Raw genomic sequence first — 25995 nt, forward strand, 5'->3', positions numbered from 1 at the left:
CATAGTGCACTGTGGCTGATTCAATATACATAATTTAATTTTATATATAAAATTCATATTTATAATATACAAAATTCATGTTCATAATACACATGCACATAAACACGATAAATAAACATGAATTCTGTGCATTATGAACACGAATTTGATGTATTATGTTAAATGTTTAATTCATGTTCATTATATCGTATTTATATATATGTTTATTATGAACATGAATTTTGTGTATTATGTGAAGTGTTTAATTTATATTCATTATATTGTGTTTATGTGTCGTATTATGAACACTAATTCTGTGTATTATGAACATAAATTCAATGCATTATAGAGTCGAATCATATGTATTGGACCAGAGTCCACAATGCACTGTGGACCCTGGTCCACGATATAAATTGCCCAAACTCATTGCTCATTCATGTGTCAAAGTATTTTACAGAGTATTATTTAATCCAACGATATCAAGATAAAATTATACACTTATAATTCATACCCAGTGATGGTGTAAATGTAAACGGGGGTACGGATTTACACCACGTGTGTTGTTTGATTGTGTATGATGTAGTGTATGTAGTGTGTATGCTTGGGGAGGAAAGCTATGGTTTCCTCCCTGGAGAAGAAGAGCCAGAAGAAAGAGAGTGAGGGATGGACATGATGAAAGGATCAAAGAGATCCATGCATTTCAGGATGCCAATACAATGGAGGGTCAGGTCCTTTATATAGAAATAGGACCTGACCCTTCAGGAATATAATATTACATTTGACCCTTAACAATTTCTAAGGGACACCCGACCTTTTAAGGGTATAACAATACACGGACTATACATTATATTTCTACAGTAGTCCCTGGGGGTATTTACCCATCACCTAGCCAATTACGGCAATTTATATCACGGATCAAGATCCACATATCATTATTATGGATTATAAATGAAAATAATGAGGTATATAATTTATATTTGTAAGGTACAGACTACAGAGTTTCATAACACAAGACCCAAAAAAAAAAAGCACAATACAATACACATAGACATGTTATATATTTACTTATTTTTCAAATTTGATTTAGGTACATACTTTGTGTTAATATGTACAGAATTTCACTATACAAGACATAAAAATTTATAATGACAATGGCGAGGTTGGAAACTAATGACGATGAAGGCAACGAAGCCTGAAAAATGACAGTGGTTGATGGTTGTGAAGGAAGAAGGCGAAGGAGGAGGATGAATGAGATGATTTACACAGTTAGGGATTTGAGGTAGAAGAAGAACTGTATGCAAAAAAAAAATAAAAAAAATCATAAATCAATAGAGAACAGATAAAAAGCCATTTATGAAGAAACAAAAATACGCATGTAAAAAATAGGATTTCACAAGGAAAATCATCGAAAGGATCAAAAGTGTCCAAAAAATATAGTCTATGATGTTAAATAATGACAAAAGCTAGTCTGAGACTGAATTTGAAATTGTCACAAAAACAAAGATCTCCCATAAAATTAACTCTATTTAATACGTCATTTTGTACGTTTGAAGATATTTCAAGAAAAATAAAATTAATATTGTTTTTTTAATGCTAATGACTCTCAAAATTAATATTAATTGAGTGAAAATTATGACGGAGAACTAAATATGACAATATTAAAAGAGTTAATTCCATTTTTGGTCATAGATTTATAAGTGATAGTTAACTTTTAGTCTTTTTTTATTAAAGCATCTATATTTAGTCATAGTATTATTGTGGCATGACCATTTTTGGCCATCCTTCAACAAAATTGTTAAAATGTCGTTAAATACAAGAGCATTTTAATTTTTTTTTTTACAAAGTAAGTTGATCCGCTATATTTTTATTTTTATTTTTTTGAAAAAAATTCATATTTGAAGACCAAAATTCCCTTGCATTTAAGATGATTTTAACAATTTTGTTGATAAAGGATAAAAGATGGTCATGCCACAATATTACTATGACCAAAATAGAATGTTTTGAAAAAAAGGACCAAAAGTAAAATAACGGCTATAAATCTAGGACAAAAATAGAATTAACTCATATTAAAATCTATAATTAAATATGATAATACTGTAATAATTATGAAATTAAAAATAGAATTTGTACTTTTTTTTTAACTTCTTAATATTTTTTAATAAATTAATTAACATAATCACGAATTAATCAAATTAAATCGGGAGGCATATAAGTGATTTACTGATTAGTGATGATAAGCTTTTGTTACGGCGCTATTCATCCGATTTACATTTAAATCTGCATTAATAGTGTGATAAATATTTCCTTTGTCCACACCTCCGTTCGAGTTTTGACTGAACTGCACGTTAATTCCAATACAGTCACCAGCTCTTTCTCTCTCTACAAATTTTCTCTCTCTTGTGATCAGATTCCTCTTCAATGGCTCATCCCGTGCCGGTGTTCAAGAAGGTGGGGAGCGAGGGTGGCTCGTCGGAGAGCGGCGGTTCCGAGAACGGTGGTTCCGACAGGTTCTTAGGTGGGGGTGGCTCCTTTGAGTACTCTGGCTGGGTGTATCATCTCGGAGTTAATTCAATTGGCCATGAGTATTGCCATCTTCGCTACCTCTGCATCCGCGGCAAGTACGTCGAAATGTACAAGCGCGACCCTAATGATAATCCCGGCATAGTAAGTATACACACCACTCTCCGTCTTATCCGTTTACTTTTCGTTAGCTGTAATTGTGATTTAACTTTTTGAGCTGGTTTTTAAAATTTTAATTTAGAATCTTTTTCTACATTTTTTCGGGATAGCATTTAAAGATGTTTTTTGAACAAAGGTAAAAAGAGGTCACATTAATTTATTCTGGGTTTATAGTATGTGTAAGTGTGATTACTGTTGGAAGAAGGATCGGAGGACGAACTGAAACTCAGTAGATTTCATCACTTGGGTTTAGAGCTGATTTTTCAGTTTTTTTTTTTTTTTTTTAAATTTTAATTTGTATTAGTCTTTATTTTATTTATTTATTTGTTTATTTTTCAATAGCCCTGGAAATAATTATTCCTGTTATATATTGAGAAGTATACAATGAAAGGTTAAGAATCTTGAAGAGCCGAACCAGTTTACTGGTTTAGAAGTGATTTTTTATTATGCTGGGCAATTCACTCTTTAATTTTTCTGAGAATATGTCCATTCTAATGCTTTATTTTACTTTTCAGCATTTCTATGTGCTACTATTTGCTGTTATACACTTGTAAGCAATATACACAAATTGTGACCACAGTTATGTTTCTGGAAAATTTGTTCAGCATGTTCATGTATTATGAATAAAGTTTTTGCTCATAATTGTAAGATGCGGCCATAGAAAGTATCACCAAATATCTATTTTATCTTTGATTTAAAAAGAAATTCATGATATGATAATTAATGCCAAAATTTCTCAAATACTCAATGCTTTCTCTTAATTTGACTCCTTAGTTTCCATGGTAAGTAGTTTCAAAATCACTGGAAATCAAAAGGAAATCTTATTGGAACTCAATACTATTGATAAAATGAAAAACTTTATTGATTGAGAAATATATTACAATTAGGCATACAGTGAAAGGTGCATGGATTTGTCACTTTCTCAAGTGAAAATTTGGCTCTCTGGCTCAAATTGTGACCATCTTCAGCATGGTTCTGAAAATTAAATTTCTCTAACTTCTAAGTATGGAGTAATGTGTCAGAGCTACTACCATAACTTAGAGTAAAAACTTACAACTATTGTCATTGTCTGTGTTGCAGAAACCCTTACGGAGGGGTGTTATTGGACACACACTTATGGTGGAGGATTTAGGCCGTCGAAAAGTTAATCATGGGGTAAGAATCATGATTCTATCTCTTTAATGCTTGATTCATTTAGTTATCTCTTTTTTCTATGTAACTTGTGTTCTATTTACGTTTTCATTGCCTTTTAGCTGTTTGTGTTATTTTTCACTTTGTTGAATCTATGTTCATTGAGATGGTGACATCTAATATGGAGCAATATTTTCTTTTTGGGTTTTTACTTTTTAGGATGTTTATGTTCTGAGATTTTACAATCGGCTGGATGAAACAAAAAAGGGAGAGGTTAGTGTTTGGTTCATTCTCTATCCATTATCTTTTATTTGGATATAATGTTCTAGAACCTTGTATGAATTCAATTCAGAGGTATCCAACTTTCGAATTCAATAATGCATTTTGCCTTTTTAGAAATTAATGTAAGAACTCTGCTACATTTCCTGGGCCTATCTTAGTTTTGGTGAAATTTGAGGCCAAATTACACTAGATTCATTTCTATGATCTAGAGCTGATTAGATTGTTATAACCACATTTTCTGAAACATGGACAATAATGATCTTTTATAACTTCCAGAGAGTTACTCTGTATTAGATTGTGAATAATTGAGTGTTATAGGAAATGCACTTGTTATTATGGCAAGTTTTCAAGCTTCAATGGTGAAATGGCTGCACTATGTTGTTTAATCCAATTAGTGCATCACATAAAATCTCTATTTACTCCATATGGAATATGGTGCCACACTGCCACTTCCCATATTCATTGAAGAGTTTATGGCAAGTTTGCCTAACATGTGAATAATTTTTGTTTGTTACCAGATTGCTTGCCCTACAGCTGGAGAGGCCAAAAAATGGATGGAGGCCTTTGATCATGCTAAACAACAGGTACTAAAAAAATTGAGAAATGATGTATGTTATAGCATGGAACAGTCAAATAGCCTTCACGGTAACTCTGTAAGGTTGTAACCTGTTATGGAGCAACAAATCACAAATGGCCTCAGGCCCCCATTGTTAACCTGTTCTGTTTGAATACTGCTAAATTCAGCAAATGATTGTTTCCATCTATAGCCTTTTTGAATGAGGAAAATGACCAGCATAGGTTAGATGTTGCTACCTGTTGAGCATATAATATCTAAACATAAATGTGCAATAATCAACTTAGACTTTTAGTTGAGATGGAGCACATGCTTCAATTCTGCCAACATTAATTTCACTATCCTGACCTTTTAATGCAAACACAATTTTCATTTGTCAAAATGCCACTCTCCAACCAAAGGCATCTGCCAAAGTAGTGTTACCAACATTTCGTACTTCCTTTCACTTGAATATTTGATTGCAGGCAGATTATGAGCTGTCAAGAGGTGCCAGTGCAAGGAATAAGCTAAACATGGAGACTGAGTATGGATGCATACACTCTCTTATAGGGAAAAAAAAACTGCATTTGGATTTAGTATGCAAATGTTGTGTTAACAGATACATTTTCATTGCCTATTCACATATTGCCATTTGTTTTGCTCACGTTATTCTCTCTATTGGAAGCAAAATAGTATTGAATAAATGCTGAAACCTGAACAGTAGGGGGGTAGCATGTTCCACACATTTGGATTTTTTCATTATTCCATGTGTCCCTTTGTTGAATTCTCAATGTTTATAAACATACTCTACATTCCTGTATATTAGTAAACTTTCCAATAAAATGATCATTATTGCTAGAAATCAAGAGATTTTGGTCTGGTGGGTAGAAAAGACTCAAAAGAGTCACTGCTGGCTGGTGAGGTGGAAGTAATAAAGGAGTATAAACCAAGAACAAGAGAGAAATATTATACTATGCTATGTATTAAAGTAGCTGAATTTAACATTTTAACTTGAATGTAGGAAGATTACAATAGTAGGAATGTTTATACTAAACTATGGACACATCTCCTAGGAATCATACTATTATTAGGATTCCTAAACCACAAGGAGGATAAAGTAAAAAAGCAATTCTAAGCACTTATAGAGTTATAGGATTCCTAAGCTTGAGTTTAGGTAACCTTCCAAACTCATTTAAGAATACTTTAACTATTTTAATGATAAATTGATCTATTATACTATCTAGATTGCAATTGATTTATTGCCTCTTCTAAGTCTTCGTATACTATTGTTTATTTCTGTCACATAAACTACTGGAATAATCATGATATCGTCTAACACAAAGTTACTATCTTTTGTTGAAGAATTAACCTTGAGGGACATCGACCTAGAGTGCGGCGCTATGCACATGGCTTGAAAAGGCTAATAAAAATAGGACAAGGTTGTGACTGTTGGATATACTTTGATATTCATGTTTATGCCTGGGAAGATACTTATATTTTCCTTTGTTGTAGAATAGTTTATTCTATCATATATTCATAATACCTTCAGTCTCTCTCTCCCCCCTTATCCCCTTCCCCCGGTGAAGCGCCCTATATGCTGTAAATTGTCTTATACCATAAATGAGCAATTACTTCTGTAATTATATAGGTCCAGAGAAACTTTTGCGCCAGTCTTCAAGCTTGGGTGCCAACAGCAGATCAGAATTGTACGCAGATGGAGGGGATGCAATAGAAGCACATGAATGGAAATGTGTCCGGACAATTAATGGTATGATTTTTCTGTTAATTTTAATTCTTTGTATTTGGAATCTAGCTGCTTTAAATATTATTTCTGTTGACTTTTCCACATTCTCTCACTTTAATTCTTTGTATTGGGATTCTTTGATCTTCTCTGGGTGAATCTTAGGCTGGAGTTGTTAATATTGTTCCTCAATGGAGCCGAAGGTTCAAAACTGTGGTCATTCATTTATACTGGAACTTCATGGCCTTGTTGAATTGTTTGATTTTTCAAGGATACTTTCTCATGGTTTTGGGGTTGAGTTGTCTAAGTTGGCTTTGTGCATTGACATCTAAACTAGAAAGTATTGCCAGTTCAATACCTTTGCTACAATGCTAAAATATTATCAAAGCACAGGTACTGGTAATATTTTAGATGAGGACCTCTGGAAAGAGTTTGGTTTTTGATGGTTTTGGTTGAATTGAATATGGTCTATCAAAATTGGGACTCATTTAATTTTTTGAATGGTCTTCTATGTCTAGAGAATGATTATTTGCTTTGATAGTCCTCTTTGTAACTTTGTAATTTTGTGTTCTCGCCTTTTTGTAGTGTAGGTGTTCGAATATTTGAAGATGTGGCTGAAGCAAAGGTATCTAGCATCAGATTATATTGATGTTTAATTCAACCATATTGTGTCTCTTATGATAACTATCTTTCATGATTGTTTGTCATTTATTTGAAACTGGTTGGTTATTATTTTAATTATACAATTTTAACTAAAAGACCATTTAAAGTGATTCTTCCAATTGTTGAGAGTGTAGAAGTATAAGCTGTTTTATGGTTTGCATCATAGCATTCATGTATTATCAAAACCTGTTATCCATGCAGCTTTCCTTATTCACACAGTTAACACTGTTCTCATTATGCTTTTACATTTTTCCAGAGTGCTAAAGGTGTTCTTGTCAAGGCTGTTGGTGTTGTTGAAGCGAGTGCAGACACTGTCTTTGAGGTGGTGTTAAGTCTTGATCGACGTCAACGATATGAGTATGTAATTTTCACTCTTCAAGGTACATCTTCCTAATGTTCTGACCTTGCAATTTATGTAGTAGTTGTTTGCAGGTGGGATGCATTGACAGGTGACCTTGAGTTGGTTGATTCCTTGGATGGACACTATGATGTAGTTTATGGAGCATTTGATCCAAGACACCTCACTTGGTAAGTAGTTAAACAGTGCAGTCTTTTTCACTCAGTAATTCTGCTCCTTGTGCAGTCTGTTTTCTATTTGGGTATAGTTTTCATAATTGTTTACCTCTTTTTTGATAGTGAGGACAAAGAAGTCCTCTACACTATCCAAAAACAAGAAAATAAGAATACAAAACCAAACAAGAGAAGCATGCGAATCCTTTTGGAAATCTCCACATTAGTATTTGGTCAGGCTTCTAGCATTGTGTTTCATCAAGCAGATACGTGCAGTACCACCCTATTTCTTTTGATTGCAAGATGTACTTGCTCTCTTGATGAATCTTGTAGTTCAGCATTCTGTGCTATTTTATATTTGATATTCATAACACATCTAAAGAAGAATGAATTACATATTGTCTTTAAGCCTCATGTGTACAACTTAGGTCTTCCTATCACCCACTAATTTATTTCTGCAGGTGGCAGTCTAAGAGAGATTTTGTCTTTTCCCGGCAATGGTTTCATGGGCAAGATGGAACGTATAGTAAGAATTTGAGCTGTCTCTTTAATTGTTTATTCTGGCCACCGTTGTGTAACACAATCAGCATGTACCCAATGCCCCTTAGCCATGTAGCATTTAATTCTAATGTATTAACTATTTAACTGTAGTGTTTCCTTTTTATGTTTTCTTTATTTTTCTAAATTAAGAAAGAAATTTTATTATCAAGGAAGGAGAAAGTGTAGTGGGTGAGGATTACTATTATGTGAAGAGAATGTGATACATACGTAGATATTCTTTATATATTTCTGGGAGACTTTTAGCTTCGCTTGGAGTCTTTTGAATTTCCTTAGTAAGCCTGTAAATACTAAGTTCCATTGTAATCTTTACATCACACTTTTCTATCAATATATACATTCTATCTTTCTCTTTTCTTCTATGACTCATATCATATGCTTCCTGTGTTACCGGTGGGTGATAGCCTTGGCAATCCATCAGACCATTCAACCTATTACTCTAGATTAGTTAACATATTAGAATAACAAAAGCATAAAAAACCAATGCAGTAATGACATACAATTCCATATCACTAAACTGAATTTATAAATGGCAGCTTCTAAGAATTTCATGGAACTAATAAGCCACTTTGGACACACTGCTTTTATTAATGATCAATGTTGATGAAATATGAAATGTAACAGAGTTAATGCCAGACTGGTATGCAATTAGAATGCCATTTTCTTCCATGAAAACTGAAGTAAAAAAACCAGAATTTTCATTTTACAGTTATGGTTACTTTTTATTCTAGGAACATATTGTATTAATTATTCATTTGCAATCTCACTTGTTTATTTGTGCAGCAATCTTGCAGTTCCCTGCTGTTCATAAAAACAGGCCCCCAAAAAATGGATATCGACGTACAAAAATTTACCGTAAGAGACTAATTTACTTAATTAATCAATGAAAATTGTATTTGAAGATTGTATTTTCATGATCATTATTGAAAAAGAAATTTTGTATGTTATGTGAATTTCGGTTCCAAACCTTTCCTTGAATACCTAATCACTGCCAGTCTATGAAAACTTCAGCAAAATTTACTCTCAGTTCTAGTCACAATTGAATGTATCAAAGCTGTATTCCTTAGGAAATGTGACTGTTGTTTAAAATTCCTTCATATTTTTGTGAAGAAATTGGACTTTATGCTGTGAACTTAAGAAATTCCTGGTTAGATATATAGTTAAGCTCTGAGGAAGAAAGCTGTTGCCATAATGGTGCTAGAGAGTAGCTAGAAATCTTCAATTTTCTGTTGTTATCTTGTAGTTAATAAATATAAGTTCATATATAAGCAACTCACTTTTGGAGAATATTCCAATTGCTTCTTGTTTCATGGGATTTCTTTCAGTGATTTTGGAGAATATTCCAACTTTGAAGATGTGAGGACTTCTTTAAGAGACTTTTCTTAATATTCCTAAAAAATGGCTTTATTTCTTTAGTATGTACTCTCAAGCTAAAAAATTTGTTTGTTGCGAATATGGTTGAGATAGCTTATGCATTTTTCTTGGATTTTTTTTCCTTGTTGACTTAACCTATGCTGTTTTGTAGCTTCTACATGGGAGATTAGGAACCTACACACCCAATCAGGCTCTGCCAGATGTCTTGTGGCACAAACGCTTGAGGTACACTGCAAGAGCTGGTTTAAATGGAAGAAGAATAACTTTTTAGAATTTGAGAAGACCATTCCTTTTGGATTGTTGAGTCAAGTGTCAGGTGCTTAGCTCTTGTTTCTTACATCTCGTTTGTGCATTTTCCTACTTTTCTTGATAGAAATTACCCATTTTGGCAAAAGGGGAAGTGGGACACGAGATACTGAAAACATCTACATAAGATAAAATCACTCACTTTCTTATCTACCCAAACACCATGCTGTCTTTGTTATTACTGTGGGTGTGTTTGGTTGACAGATTTTGGTATAAGGTATGGGTATCAAAGTGATTGTTATTGTTTGGTTGACAGGTTTTTAGAATACTACTATGGGTTTGGAATACCCCATTAATTGAAAATCCATACCCTTATTAAATAAGTGTTTCATTTCCCTTCCTCCTTTCTTCCCCAACTATTAATAATCATTCTCATTCCACCCTACTATCAAACATGCAAAATACTTTCACCAAAACCCATTACCTTTACCAAGTATTTGATACCCATACCGATTCCGATTCCCATGTACGAACCAAACACACCCTGTGTTATTTCCATTTTTCATTTCTTGTCATGTTGATCTTGAAACACGTACTTTTGTTTCTCTGCTTCCTCAGGAGAGCCCTTGCTTCTAGGGGTGAGCAAAATATTGATTAACCGCCCGATAATTGATAACTGAACCAACCGAAAAAGTTGGTTATCGGTCGGTTTCGGTTATTGCTATTAAAAAAAATTGATTTTTCGGTGTTTCGGTTATTTTACAGTTTTGGTGTGTCGGTGACTGATAACCGACTTAGATATATATAGTGTTTCAGTCTGCCAATGTCCATTGCCCAATAGCCCATGGCCCATGCCCATCCAAATATATAATAATCTAATAGCCCAATTAATACAAAACAGAATCCCCCAAGCCCTAATCCCTAATCCATTCGTTCGCGATTATGCCTTCTGCTTCTCCATTTGACCATTCCATGGACCGACAAATCATGGAGACAAGTCATTGTTAGCTTGATCTCCAAGTCCCAATTCCGTTATGAACTTGTTTACCATTTTAGGCGCATTGTTAATCTTTCGGTTTTTCGGTAACTGATATAACCGACCGAAACCAACGGTCGGTTTTTCGGTCAGCTATAGCATATACTTCGATTGGTTATTAAGCTTAAAAATTTTAGTCGGGTTTTCGGTCGGTTACATAACCGACCGTTTGCTCACCCCTACTTGCTTCTTGTTTGAAGAATGTAGTTGTTGTAGTTGACAATTTACTTTTTTACTGTTGTAGTCTATAGAATATTAATTATTATGTTAGTGGTTAAGTTAGGCAGTAGACCAGCAGTAATGTTAGACAGCAGCAGCAGTAATGTTAGGCAGCAGCAGCAGTAATGTTAGGCAGCAGAATTTGAGGAAACATGTCGTTCCTCAAGTGTATAAATATAGATGTATCAGCTAGCTACAAAATAAGAAAAAAGAAACACTTTTCTTCACTGATTTACATGGTATCAGAGCTGCAGTATTAATCTCTGTACCCAGAAATTTTTTTTTTTTTTTTTTCTTTTTCTGCAACAGTGTTTCGGACACTGTTCACAGTAGGTATTGGGATCAGATTTTGTTGATCCTTTGTTGACACCACCCACCCAGGGAGTTTCGCCACCTTCCGGCGACCTTGTCTGAGAAATCCGGCGACAATCTGACCAGCGAGTGGCCCTCACGCGCCGACGAAACAGTCTGCCAGCATCTCACGCGCCGACGCGTGACACTGTTCTGGTGATCGGAAAATTTTTCTGATTAGTTTCCCGTAGTCGCCTGAGTCCATACAACGCATTTTGGGGCTCAGTTTGGACAAAGTTTGTTCGGGAAATACACCTTCGTCAGCTTCCAGTACGCAGTACCTCCTTCAGCTTCCAGTTCACGGTCCAGGTTTGAGACCTTGTTTTAAAGCTTTAACTGGGTAATTAGTTTTTTGCTTGAAGTTATGGCTGAAAATAAGTCTGGGATTTCAGATATAGTTCCTGTGACAACTAAAATCACAGACTATAAACTGAATGGTCTTAATTACATGGAGTGGAGTAAAACTATTAAACTTTATCTAACTAGTATAGATAAAGATGCTCACAGAACAGATGATGAACCAAAAGATGCAGCTGCTAAGAAAATTTGGTTTAGGGAAGATGCTCAGTTATTTCTGTTAATTAGAAAATCAATAGAAAATGATGTGATTAATTTAGTTAGTCATTGTGACACAGTTAAAGAGTTGATGGAATATCTTGAGTTTTTGTACTCTGGCAAAGGGAACATTACTCGTATGTTTGATGTCTGTAAAGCCTTTTATCGGGCTGAGAAACAAGACAAGTCTGTCACAAATTACTTCATGGAATTTAAGAAAACATACGAGGAATTGAACCAATTAATGCCATTTAATGAGGATGTAAAGGTACAACAAAAGCAACGGGAGCAAATGGCTATCATGAGTTTCCTTGCCGGTCTTCCACCTGAATTTGATACTGCCAAGTCTCAAGTTCTTTCAAGTCCAGAAATAACAACACTGAAGGAAACTTTTTCACGAGTATTGCGCACAGAAACTTCTCAAACTATTTCTGTGAATAGTGCTCTTGTCAGCAGAAATCAGAATTCAGCAAGACCACCGCAGAAAGGGAACAATCAAACCACTCAAAGGCATAACCCAAGTGGCATCACTTGCCATTTTTGTCATAAACCAGGACACTTGCAACGTGATTGCAGGAAATTACAGTTCCAGCTCAGGGCGAGGCAGTATGCTAGTGTGGCTTCTACAAGTGATGTGTCAGCTCAAAACATTCTGATTTCGGCAGAGGAGTTTGCAAAATTCTCAAAGTACCAAGAAAGTCTAAAGTCTTCATCTACTCCTTCAACCACCGTTGCAGATACAGGAAGCCCACAAACCTGTCTCATTTCTTCATCTTCTAAGTGGGTGATAGATTCTGGAGCCACGGACCACATGACAGGTAACTCTAGGTTGTTCTCAACAATTACAAACCATACTTCTAGTCTCCCTGTTACCTTGGCAGATGGATCTACTTCACCAGTACTTGGATCTGGCTCTATCACTCTAACCCCCTCACTTCCTTTGACATCTGTTCTTAGTTTACCAAATCTGTCTTTTAATTTGATTTCTGTAAGCAAGCTTACTCGCACTTTAAATTGCTCCGTCACATTTTTTCCTGATTATTGTCTTTTCCAGGATCTCATGACGAAGAAAATTATTGGTAAAGGACATGAATCCGGGGGCCTCTATATCCTTGACATAGAGAAACCAAGACCAGTTGCGTGTCCAGGAGTAGTAACTCCACTTGAAGCTCATTGTCGATTGGGTCACCCATCTCTTTCATTATTAAAAGTGCTTTGTCCACAGTTTCGTAGTGTGTCTTCATTAAATTGTGAGTCTTGTCAATTTGCTAAACATCACCGTGTGAGTTTAAGTCCGAGAGTCAATAAAAGAGCAAGTACACCTTTTGAACTTGTTCATTCTGATGTTTGGGGTCCATGTCCAGTTATGTCCAAAACTGGATATAGGTATTTTGTTACATTTGTTGATGATTTTTCTCGTATGACTTGGTTATATTTCATGAAGAGTCGTTCTGAACTGCTTGATCATTTCCGTGCCTTTTGTGTTGAAATTGAAACTCAGTTTAATGTACCTGTGAAAATTTTGCGGAGTGATAATGCTAAAGAGTATTTTTCATATCCTTTTGTGTCTTATATGCTTCAGAAGGGCATGCTTCATCAATCTTCTTGTGTGGACACACCATCCCAAAATGGTGTAGCTGAGCGCAAAAATAGGCATTTACTCGAAACTGCAAGAGCTTTATTGTTTCAAATGAAAGTTCCTAAACATTTTTGGGCTGATGCTATCGCTACAGCATGTTTTTTAATAAATCGCATGCCATCCACTGTTCTACAAGGACAAACTCCATACCATAGCCTTTTTCCATCAAAACCTTTGTTTCCCATTGAGCCACGCATATTTGGTTGCACATGTTTTGTTAGGGATGTTCGTCCTCAGGTTACAAAGTTGGACCCAAAATCTTTGAAGTGTATCTTTCTTGGGTACTCACGTGTCCAAAAAGGGTATAGATGTTATTGTCCTCAACTTGGCAGGTATTTTGTGTCAGTAGATGTCACCTTCCTGGAAGAAGTACCTTTTTCTCCTGATCAAAATTGTCCTCCTCAAGATAAGGAAGATGATATACTAATCTACAAACTCATCCATCATACAGACCCACCACCTCCTATTTTACAAGTTTACTCCCGAAGACCACGAGTTCCTGAGACTGTTCCTATCATACATACTACATCTGAAGCAACACCTGATCTTGTACCAGACTCATGTCCTGCACCGATCTCTTCGTCATCAGATCAAGTTACAAATGTAGAGCTTCCCATCGCTGTTCGCAAAGGTAAACGTCAGTGTACCTATCCCATTTCTTCTTTTGTCTCTTATAAACATTTGTCACCCTCTTCCTACTGTTTTACCACATCCATTGATTCTATTTCTCTCCCTAAAACAATAAAAGAGGCAATGTCTCATCCTGGTTGGAACAGTGCTATGATAGAGGAAATGAATGCTTTAGACCAGAATGGTACTTGGGATTTGGTAGACTTACCTACAGGGAAGAAATCTATTGGATGTAAGTGGGTATTTGCAGTCAAAGTGAATCCAGACGGGTCTATTGCCAAGCTAAAAGCTCGTCTTGTTGCAAAAGGATATGCGCAGATCTATGGAGTAGACTATTGTGACACATTTTCTCCTGTTGCTAAATTAACATCTGTTCGTCTGCTCATCTCTATGGCAGCTATCTATGACTGGCCACTACATCAATTGGATATCAAGAATGCATTCTTGCATGGGGACCTTCATGAAGAAGTATATATGGAGCAACCACCTGGATTTGTTGCTCAGGGGGAGTATGGAAAGGTATGTCGACTCCGGAAATCTCTATATGGTTTGAAACAAAGTCCTCGTGCATGGTTTGGAAAATTTAGTCAAGCAATTGAGTTGTTTGGAATGATAAAAGGAAAATCTGATCACTCATTGTTTTTCAGATGGTCTAAAGCAGGTGTTATTTTATTGGTAGTTTATGTGGATGATATTGTTATCACAGGAAGTGACAATGAAGGTATTACAGCTCTTAAGTCTTTTCTTCATTCTCAATTCATGACAAAAGACTTAGGAATGCTAAAATATTTCTTGGGCATTGAGGTGGCAAGAAGCAAGAAGGGGATATTCCTATCTCAACGAAAGTATGTGCTTGATCTATTGTCTGAGACAGGAAAACTGGGAGTTAAACCATGCAACACTCCTATGAACCCTAATGTACAACTGACAAAGGAAGGGGAACCATTTGAGGATCCAGAAAGGTACAGAAGACTAGTTGGAAAACTAAACTATCTGGTGGTAACTCGTCCAGATATTGCATATCCTGTCAGTGTGGTAAGCCAATATTTATCATCCCCTACAAATAATCATTGGGCTGCAGTAGAACAGATTTTATGTTACTTAAAAGGATCACCTGGACAGGGAATCTTGTTTAAGAACAATGGACATACCAGGATTGAATGCTTTACAGATGCTGATTGGGCAGGATCTAAAGAAGATCGAAGATCAATGACTGGATATTGTGTTTTCTTTGGAGGAAATCTGATTTCATGGAAGAGTAAGAAACAAAATGTTGTTTCTCGCTCTAGTGCAGAATCTGAGTATAGAGCAATGGCACAATCAACATGCGAGATAATATGGATAAGCCAACTCTTGAATGAAATTGGCTACAAAACCTCTACTCCTGCAAAATTGTGGTGCGATAATCAAGCTGCTCTTCACATTGCATCAAACCCAGTTTTTCATGAACGAACAAAACACATTGAGGTTGACTGCCACTTTATTCGAGAAAAAATTCAACAAGGCTTGATCAGCACAGGATTTGTGAAGACTGCTGAACAATTGGGAGATCTTTTTACTAAAGCCTTGAACGGAACTCGAGTAACTTATTTATGTAACAAGTTGGGCATGATCAACATTTATGCTCCAACTTGAGGGGGAGTGTTGTAGTCTATAGAATATTAATTATTATGTTAGTGGTTAAGTTAGGCAGTAGACCAGCAGTAATGTTAGACAGCAGCAGCAGTAATGTTAGGCAGCAGAATTTGAGGAAACATGTCGTTCCTCAAGTGTATAAATATAGATGTATCAGCTAGCTACAAAATAAGAAAAAAGAAACACTTTTCTTCACTGATTTACATTTACTAATTCATAATTTAATATTTTTGTTATGAATTGTAAATAGTATAAATGCAGAGATTGTGGATCACTTGATCTTAGAGATAGGGTTAACATGATTGTAGGGATAGGATGGCATGATTATAGGGATAGTATTTCCTTTCCTATATTTTCTACATGTATATATAGCAGTGTATGTTTCTCATCGTATATGTAGTGTGAAGTATTTCTTATATGGTATCAGAGCCTGTTCGGTCCACTTTGTATTCACCCGCTTGTCTACCTGTGGTATTGGTGGCGTCCAAAGCTTTCATTTTAGGGGAGGGTCCAATCCAATTTCAAGTGGTTAAGCGGTTAGATTCAAAATGGCCCGATTGTCCACTTGAGGGCGAGTGTTAAGAGTCCCACATTGAAAATATATGAGAAAACATATGGGTTTATAAAGCCATGGGTTAGACTAACTAATTGATTGGAATCAATCTTTTAGGGTGATTTGGCGCATGTGCATTATAGTCCAGTTGAGTGACCTTGGCCCAATCTTTAGATTATAACAGTTTCAAGTACATTTTTTTATGGAATTCAACATTGTTGGGATTTTCATATTTTGAAAATTGTATCTTGTTCATATGTTACTAAACTATTGATTCTTACACAATATTGCCCTTATTGTTTTTTTTTTTTCATTTGACTTTTTCCTTGAAAGTGGAACATGATAATCTTTTTCCTTAGAAGTTGCTTTGTCCATAAAGGTTATGGTCTTATGGATATATAATAAATTACTTTATTTCCTTTGTCTCGTTGTAAATATGTGCTAGACTTCTTCTCCTCCCTATCTTCTTTGCATGCCTTCAGCCTATACCCATATTTCTTATTTAATGGGTGATTAGAGGATCTTCTTCTCCTTCTTCTTCTTTGGGTCTCTCATTGTTCCCTAATTTATCAAAAAATTGGTGCTCTCTCTATCGTATCTTAAATTGAATTTCTCTAATATTTGTCTCTCTCTAGATCATTCCCATATTGCCATGTGTTCCATATGTTTATATATTATATGCTCAACACACCCTGATAGTTGGATTCACATTTATGTTTATATATTATATGCTCAACTAGGGGTGGGCAAAACGGTTCGGGTTACCCGAACCGAACCGAACCGAAGATGTTCGTTTCGGTTTTAAACCGAACCGAAAAACCGATCGGTTAATGTTTTAGAAGAACCGAACGGTTCGGTTAAAAACCGAACCGAACCGAAAAAACCGAAATATTTTATAATTAAATATAAATATATATTATATATAATTATAAATATATATATATATATATATATATTAATTAATAAATATATTTATATATTATTTATAAATACGTAATATATATATTTCAAAACTAAGAATGAATTTGGAAATTCATTCCAGTTACTGGAATGACTGGAATGAATTTCCAAATTCATTTCAGTTTTGGAATTTAATTTCTAGTTTTATTTTTTTATTTTAATTTGTTTGAATTGTTAATTTGTTATGGTGGTATTTATTATTTAAATATTAAACTTTGGATTTGGGTTATGTGATGTTTCATGTATAGTAAATACGGTGCCCCGCTAACTCGCGGCACCTCCGATCGCCTTGTCTCCTAGGAAATGTTAAAATTCGGGAGACGTAAACCGAACCGAAGTAAATCCGAACCGAAACCGAACCGTTTCAAACCGAACCGAACTCTAATGTTAAACCGAATGGTTCAATTTTTTTTAAAACCGAAACCGAAACCGAAACCGAAAAAACCGAACCGAAGACCGAAATGCCCACCCCTATGCTCAACACACCCTCTCACATGTGCGGGTCAATTATAGTCTCTTTTTTACTGGGTGTTGCGGAGATTCGAACCGATGGCCTTTAGCATAGTGTTGACTCTGATACCAAATTGAAGCATGTGCTCCATCTCAACTAAAAGCCTAAGTTGATAGTTAGATTGCTCATGTTTATATATTATATGCTCCGCCCTCATACACCAATCCCCCTCTACAACTTAGGTAGTAATGCATGTCGATATCTAATAATGCATTTACTACTCTGTGGTTCTATTGGCTTCTTGTTGTTGAAGAGTCCTATGATCATTCTATGGGTGCCACTCATGACCTTGAGCTCATGGATGTGATATTACTTCCAATCAGTCTATCAGTCTTCCATATGCAGCAAAGAAGAGAGGAATTGCAGAACACAGATGCCTTACCCGTACCCCACCCCCCTTCCCCTAAAAAAACAGAAAGTCAGAAACCCAAAATTTTTTATTCAGTTTTGGTGACAAAAACTTAGTGCTTTTCTGTAAGTGTGTTGTTTTTTCTTTCTTTCTTTCTTCTGTTATTTTTTTTTTTTTTTTTTTACATAGTAGTCTTAGATGTTAAGTTGAAACCAAAACAGAAGAAAACTTCATTACTGCCCTGCACTATCGCTACCACCTTTGGATCATGTATTTTCTACTAATTCTGCATTTCTTCTCAACCTGCTTTTCAGTAGTTCATAAATTATTAAATTCCTATGTATTCTTGGATGCTTCTGGATCTAATAGATTTTAGAAATAAACGCAACCATTTTTCTTATTTCTAATAAAATTTTCTGATTCATGATTTGTGCAGGTCTAAAGGAATATATAGGAGCAACTCCAGCACTTACATTTGAAGCATCCACTGTTATAGTTCATTCAAAAACATCTGATGTTTCTATGCCCAATGGAGAATGCGAGGGTGAAGAAGGGGCAGATCAATTCTATGATGCAATCACTGTTGAGTCATCATCATCATCATCAGAAGATGAAAGTGATAATGAAGTAGAACCCATTAAAAAGGTTCTCCATCTTTTTTATTCTAATGCTAGTGAACCATAGTTAAGTCATAAAACGATGCATATTCCAATGTTTCCCTTTACTCAGGACAAAAAGGTTAAGCTGAAGAATGTTTCATGGGCTATAGCAAGCTTGGCATTAAGACGGGATTCAGGTATTTTCTTCCTTCATCTTGGAAATTTCGTTTGGAAGTAATATTAGTCATAAAACCAGTAGAAATAAGTTTCCCTTCAATCCTGTGTAAAGGTATGATTTTATTTTTTCTTTCTGTACAAATTTCTGTACTTAACTGGTCCAGGACAGGCCTGGGGTAGGTGCCAATCTCTTTACTGGTGTTTTTTTCACCATGCTGATGCATGTGACTGGTCTGGATCTGAACAACCACTTTTCTGACTTCCTGAATTTTCCAGGACAGTTTCAGCATCTTTCTTCAACTCAAATTTCAGCTGTCTTATAATTAGACTTTGGTCTCTTCACAAAAGTTGTAGCCTCAAAAGTAGCTTTCAAGTGCTGCTTCAGTCTTTAACTCAACCTTCTTACACTAAGATATGCTTGAAAAACCAAACAGAGGCAATCTGTCACGGAAATTGAATAGTTGTGCTCATCTCCTGACATTCCCAAAATTTGTTCTACAAACAGAAAACAAAGGAGAACACCTATTTTCAAGCAATTATTTAACACCAAGACCTCTAAATAATCCAATAGTTGAGGCCTTAATGTATACAAAATATGTACTCAAACACACCTCTGCAGTGCTTTGTAAATCAGGTACATTTACTGCAATACTTGTATTGCTAGCAGTAGAGAGAAAATGTATTGTTAAAATTGGTGAAATGGTTGTGCTTGAGTGCATAGACTTCTGTTGTGAAGATTCCATTCTACACAATGATGGAAAGATTGATGTTGAAATCATAGAATTAAGCCCAATTGGAAGTAGTGGACTATGACCTGGATTTATGTGGCTGTAAAATTCCTACATTGATGAAAAGAAAAACTTATTTTGAATGGCTATTATTGCAGCTAAACTTTATGGAAGCAAGTATTGGGTGTTGAGGAAAAAAAAAAGTCCATTAGATGGCTTTAATTAGATGATAATGCTAAAATGAATGCACGTAAGTACAAGATGTGATCATAGTTAAAGTGCTTGTTTTGAAGTGAGGCAGAAGAAGAACATACTGTAAACAATTTGAGAGAATAAAAGTACTCTGTTGATGATTTAGAAATGTCAATGTAGATAATATACGTTATCAATGCACCAGTTAGAATGATTAATATGATATATTAGCAATAGGATTTAAGGAGGAAGAGGTAGTGTTAAAATTATTAAGAAAGGCAAATAGTTCAGGGTCTCACAGCAGATTTAAGTATTCTTACAACTGAATGGATAGAGAATTGACACAATTGACTTACTAGATTGTGATTAGTAGTTGAGTTGGATTCTGCATTATTGACAAATGGCTTCTGATCACTTGTATAATAGAATACCCATTTTGTATCATTTATACTATTTTCTTGAAGCTGAAAATAGTTCTTCAGTTCTTATATGTATCTTCTTTACTAAAGATTTAGTTGGTCACTTGGTGCAGTACTAGACATTGGCAAGGAGTTAAATCCAAATGTGTCTCCTCTGATGCTCAATCCAAGTGATTTCCATGGTACCATGCAGCAAGGGAAAGATGAGAAGGATACTAATTGTTGGACTTCTCCAGGGGGTTCAGGATTCATGATCAGAGGGAAGACTTACTTAAAAGATAACACTAAGGTATCTGCTTAATTGTGTGAACTTGCTTGTGCCAATGCTATGAATCTCACTTATATCTCTTACTGTGGAGCATGCCAATACCTGGCATACAATTAGTGATACTGATGTCAGTTTTTAGCTAAATTTTTTGAGTCTCTAATAAATACATATTTTTATTGGCAAGAAAAAGCTAAAAGTTGGGTTTGGCACAGCAAATATTTGTCAGTAAAGTAGTAGTGTGCAGTAGTGTTGTGTAGTATATTAGTGTTATAGGCAGCAGTAAAGTTAGCAGAAAAGTGCAGCAGCAAAATTAGACTTGGGCAGCAGGCCAGCAGCAATGTTAGCAGAAAAGTGCAGCAGCAAAGTTAGACTTTGGCAGCAGCAAAGTTAGGCAGCAGAAAAGTGTAGTTAGGCAGCATAAAAATAGTGCAGAATTTGAGGAAGCTTGTCTTCTCTCATGTATATATAAAGATGTATCAGCTAGCTAATGTAGGGACAGAAATCAGAGAACACAGAAATATAAGTCTTTTAGCTACTGCCCACACTTAAGCTTTTCTCCCCATTTTAGTTATTAACATGGTATCAGAGCCTACTGGGCATTGATCGGCACAAAGAGGCGAGCAACCGGCAGAAGTTTCGCGGCGAACGGAGCCTCCACGCGCCGCCACGCGCCACCGTCGGCCGGAGCTCCGGCGACCGCTCGCCGGTGCGTGACGGCGCGTGAGGCCATTTCTGGCAGAAATTTGTCTCGTTCGTCTCGTTTTGATGAGCCCATTTCCTGATGGTGTCACTTGGGCGAGTCTTCATCAGCTTTAGAAGCTTCGTCTCTCTTTCTCTCCCTGTTCTTCTACGGCGAACCAGCAAACCTGGATCAGCAGTGACGAACCAGCTTGTCGAGCAGTGGCGCAGCTGGGTCATTTCCAGTGACCTTGGAATCCTCTTCTCCGGCGACCTCCTCTCCGATGCTTCATCTCTCTTTTTCATTTCCTGCGCAGCAGAACGCTCCTGGCAGCAGAGCTCCCGGCAGCAGATGCAGTAGTGGCTATCCGGCTGCTATGGTTGTAGATGAGGAAGTAATAGGTGTTTTTGATGTTGGAAGTGTTATAAGGAGGGAGGAACTATTTGCAGTAGGTTTGTTGGGCAGCATGTTTTGGGTTTTGTGTTGTTTTTAGTTAATGTAAAAAAAAAAAAAAAGGGAGGGGCAGTAGATTGTTTTGTTTGGTTTAATTTGTGGGATTGTTTTAATTTGGTCTTAAGTTTAGTTTGTGTTGTTTGAGTCATGGGATCCGTCTCATATTTAGAGTCATGCTATGGAGTAAGTGAGAGGTGCGTTGTGGTGTTTAATTGGGATGGCGAAAATGGCAATCCGTCATCGGAGAAGAAAAATAGCATAAAGTTTTGGCCGAATGATAGTAGGCTTCGTGGTCGAGTTGACAATCTTGGTAGCCGAATGATAGTAGGCTTCGAGGTCGTGTTGACAATCTTGGTAGCCGAATGATAGTAGGCTTCGTAGTCGAGTTGACAACCTTGGTGGCCGAATGATAGTAGGCTTCGAGGTCGTGTTGACAATCTTGGTAGCCGAATGATAGTAGGCTTCGTGGACAATCTTGGTGGCCGAATGATAGTAGGCTTCGTGGTCGTGTTAACAATCTTGGTGGCCGAATGATAGTAGGCTTCGTGGTCGTGTTGACAATCTTGGTGACCGAATGATTGTAGGCTTCGTGGTAAACTAGAAAGACATTGACATGTTTGGTGACGAGGAGGCGTTTATTCGAGGTGTTATCACTCTACCTCATCTTACTACTGATCTACAAGTAGCTGATGTCTTTACAAAAGATTTAATACGCCAAAGACACAAGTTTCTCAATAGCAAATTGATGCTGATAGACTTACCCGCATCAATTTGAGGGGGGATGTCAGTAAAGTAGTAGTGTGCAGTAGTGTTGTGTAGTATGTTAGTGTTATAGGCAGCAGTAAAGTTAGCAGAAAAGTGCAGCAGCAAAATTAGACTTGGGCAGCAGGCCAGCAGCAATGTTAGCAGAAAAGTGCAGCAGCAAAGTTAGACTTTGGCAGCAGCAAAGTTAGGCAGCAGAAAAGTGTAGTTAGGCAGCATAAAAATAGTGCAGAATTTGAGGAAACTTGTCTTCTCTCATGTATATATAAAGATGTATCAGCTAGCTAATGTAGGGACAGAAATCAGAGAACACAGAAATATAAGTCTTTTAGCTACTGCCCACACTTAAGCTTTTCTCCCCATTTTAGTTATTAACAATATTTTCCACTTTGATGATTAGTTTTTCATTGTGATTAAGTAGTGATTTGGTCCCACTTTCAGTTTTCTTTGTGCCTTGAGGCTCTAATTCATTTGCTCTGCATTTCTATTGAAGTATGACTGACAGAAACTAAGGTTGTTGTCTTGCTCTAATTTGATGTTATTATACATGTTCCCAGGTCAAGGGAGGAGATCCCTTGCTAAAGCTCATTGCAGTTGACTGGTACACACTTGAGAATAGCATCACAAAACTTGCTTTGCATCCCAGGTGTCTTGTTCAGGTAAAGAGCAACCCACATATTACCTGGGTTCAGTTTTTTGCAAAGTTATAGGATGGAGACTATTATTATATTAATATATTGTAAAGCTCATATATTAATTAGTTTCTGAGAATTAAAATATTCATCTCAAATTTGGGAAATACCATTTCCATGATATCTCCATATCTTTGACATAAATAGAGGCTTGCATCTCTTTTGCTTTACCTGCTAATTTCTCCAGTCTACTTATTGGCTATCCTATCCCATGGCATTAGGAGAGTCTATTAACATCTTCCCTTTTATTTGATTGTATCTTACCTTTATTTTATTTCAGTGTTTTTGTATTTTGGTACCTTAGCTATATATTATTTCAATCTTTTTGTTTTTCAAGTGCCACTTTTAAAGAATATCATTTTATTTTTTAATGTAATACTCTTGTTGCTTATTTTTCTGCTTCATGAATAATTATGATGTTGTTACCTTGCTATAATCTTGGTGGTAAGCTGAGTACCTTTCCAGGTTGCATGCCTGGGTTCAAATCCCATTACACCCATCCCCTTATCATAGTAGGATTTACCTAAAAAGGAAAAAAGAAAATAAAAATCTTGGTAGGAGCATTTCAGTGTAGATTATACGATCCTCACATATTATACTTTTATAATTATAATAATAATAATTGGCTAGTGAATTGCTTTGACAATATTCATTCATTTGTCTTGTCGAAAATAAAAGAACTGACATTTGACATCCACCTTTTCTTCTGGGTTATATATTTTGTACCTAACACTAGTTTGAAATGCAGTCTGAAGCTGGAAAAAAACTGCCTTTCATCCTTGTCATTAACCTCATGGTATGTCTAGAAGCACACTTTTAACTTTTTGGCTTATTTATGTTTTGTTTTCTAAAATATTATCACTGTATGTTGGTTTAGCTCACCATTTATTTGCACAAGAATATTTTTGGTAAGAAATTTATTTAAACAAGGAATATCTTCATTTGGGTTTTCGGTTCATTCTCAGGTTCCAGCTAAACCAAATTATAGCCTGGTTCTTTATTATGCTGCGGACCGGCCTGTGAATAAGGATTCATTGTTGGGTAAATTCATTGATGGTACTGACTTGTACCGCGATTCAAGATTCAAATTGATTCCAAGCATTATTGAGGTGTCAACATCTTAATCAATAACATTATTATAAAGTTTCCTTTTCTTGAACTTATTTCATATGTGAGCTAAGTACCTTTGAAATCAGGGATATTGGATGGTCAAACGTGCAGTTGGAACTAAAGCTTGTCTTTTGGGGAAAGCAGTAACATGCAAGTACCTCCGTCAAGACAATTTTCTGGAGGTTAGACTGCATAAGCATATGCATATCTTAACTATATTCTGTTAAACTTCCTTGTAACTATGCAAAAAAAATTAACTCTATATATCAACCCACTGCCAGTTCTTGCCCTTGCTTAAGCTCTTATTCTGAGAGCTGTCATTTTCATCTTGATATTTAAAATGAATCAAGATTAGTATATTTGAGTGAGAAATTTCTTTTCTTTTTATAATTATTTCATTTACAAAGGGTTTCAAGGTCTTGATGGAGAATATGGATCTGTAAGAAACCCAGAATATTATGAAATCCCTATTTGATTCTTGCTGTCAGAAATAATTTAATTTGGGTCCCCTTTTCAAGAAGTATGAAATAGAAATATAAATCACACATATACGAATTATGGCTTGAATGCATGATATGATTGACTTCTGTTTGGAGCAACGACACATCCTTATTTCCTATGATAATTAAGCTTGACCTTGTACTAGAAGAGCTTTATTTTTATACTTGAGAACAAGTCTGTTCAGACAGTTACTGTTTTGGTCCATGGCCAAATCCTGATCAAACAGGCAATGTTTGTTCAGTTGTCTCCAGAGCAATCAAAAGAAATTAGCTAAGAAAGTGTTATTGGTTATATCTCACATGAATTAGTTATTGTTTGCATTGGGATCCATAGTCATCTTTTGTAATGTTGATTCTCTTTATTTATTTATTTTTCTTCTTTCCTATATTTTCTACGATTTTTTTTTCTGTACTTTAACAAGATCCATGTGCAGATTGACGTGGACATTGGCTCATCTTCTGTGGCAAGGAGCATCATAGGTCTAGTACTTGGATATGTAACGAGCCTTGTTGTTGATCTTGCTATTCTAATAGAGGTATGTAATTTTCTATTTGTGGAAAATTCTTTTGTTGCTTGCCAAAACAAGCACAAGACTCACTCTATTAACTACAGTTCAATAATAGTTTACGTTATGCAAGACTCTAAATTCATCTTTTTCTGCCATTTGTGAAGTTTATTTGGTGACCTTTACAATTATCTTAACGTTGTTCTCCTATATCTTTCTCTAAATTTGAACCCAGTGGGTATAATTCTCTTTGTGGAGCTTAATAAGAAATGGAACTGGTTGAACAGTCAAAATCCTGCAAATATTTTGCATCTGAAGTTTGTGTTACAAATTACCGTAAGCCATCTTTGAAATGCAGGCAAAAGAAGAGGCAGAACTCCCGGAGTACATTCTTGGAACTGTTAGGTTAAATCGCGTGAGGCTCGACTCTGCTGTCCCGTTGGATGTTTGAGGATTCGATTCATTTTGTGGATATACATTCATCATTCATGTGTGTATTAAATGGAGTGGAACATGCATTCTTCAAACAACAATGTGTTGTGTAATATGACGAGCTTCCGAAATTAGACATATAGAAGTACTTTTGGCTCTTTAAACTTGAGAATGTGTTGGGGAAATGTTTCATTTTTGTAATTAATGTACAATATTTTCCCCAATTAATTTTGACCATTTGCTTTGCTTAGTAACTGGACGTTAAATTGTGTCATCTTTTTCCCATGTCTAAGTAATCTATCGACGGTTAGACATTATTAATAA

General features: G+C 35.7%; 1 protein-coding gene across 1 annotated transcript; it reads left to right on the forward strand.

Moving 5' to 3' along the window:
* Nucleotides 1-2293: 2293 nt before the first annotated feature.
* Nucleotides 2294-25995, forward strand: LOC116013567 (protein ENHANCED DISEASE RESISTANCE 2-like). Its single transcript, XM_031253393.1, has 22 exons — nt 2294-2643; nt 3739-3813; nt 4009-4062; nt 4590-4655; nt 5110-5168; nt 5987-6063; nt 6273-6392; nt 6956-6990; nt 7285-7385; nt 7461-7556; nt 8000-8064; nt 8880-8951; nt 9622-9786; nt 18591-18799; nt 18884-18950; nt 20383-20558; nt 22989-23090; nt 23872-23919; nt 24089-24232; nt 24320-24415; nt 25168-25269; nt 25598-25995. Exons 1-22 carry the CDS (start codon nt 2398-2400, stop codon nt 25688-25690), a joined length of 2268 nt encoding a protein of 755 aa, XP_031109253.1. The 5' UTR covers nt 2294-2397; the 3' UTR covers nt 25691-25995.

Source organism: Ipomoea triloba, chromosome 3 (assembly GCF_003576645.1).
Source record: "Ipomoea triloba cultivar NCNSP0323 chromosome 3, ASM357664v1".
In the NCBI taxonomy this organism is placed as follows: Eukaryota; Viridiplantae; Streptophyta; class Magnoliopsida; order Solanales; family Convolvulaceae; genus Ipomoea; species Ipomoea triloba.

Excerpts from the sequence above, each read along its gene's own strand:
- LOC116013567 (XM_031253393.1), top strand. The coding sequence starts at position 2,398 with ATGGCTCATCCCGTGCCGGTGTTCAAGAAGGTGGGGAGCGAGGGTGGC. Across the intron at positions 8,065-8,879 it reads TGGGCAAGATGGAACGTATA|CAATCTTGCAGTTCCCTGCT; the intron begins GTAAGAATTTGA and ends TTATTTGTGCAG. Across the intron at positions 24,416-25,167 it reads GTCAAGACAATTTTCTGGAG|ATTGACGTGGACATTGGCTC; the intron begins GTTAGACTGCAT and ends ATCCATGTGCAG.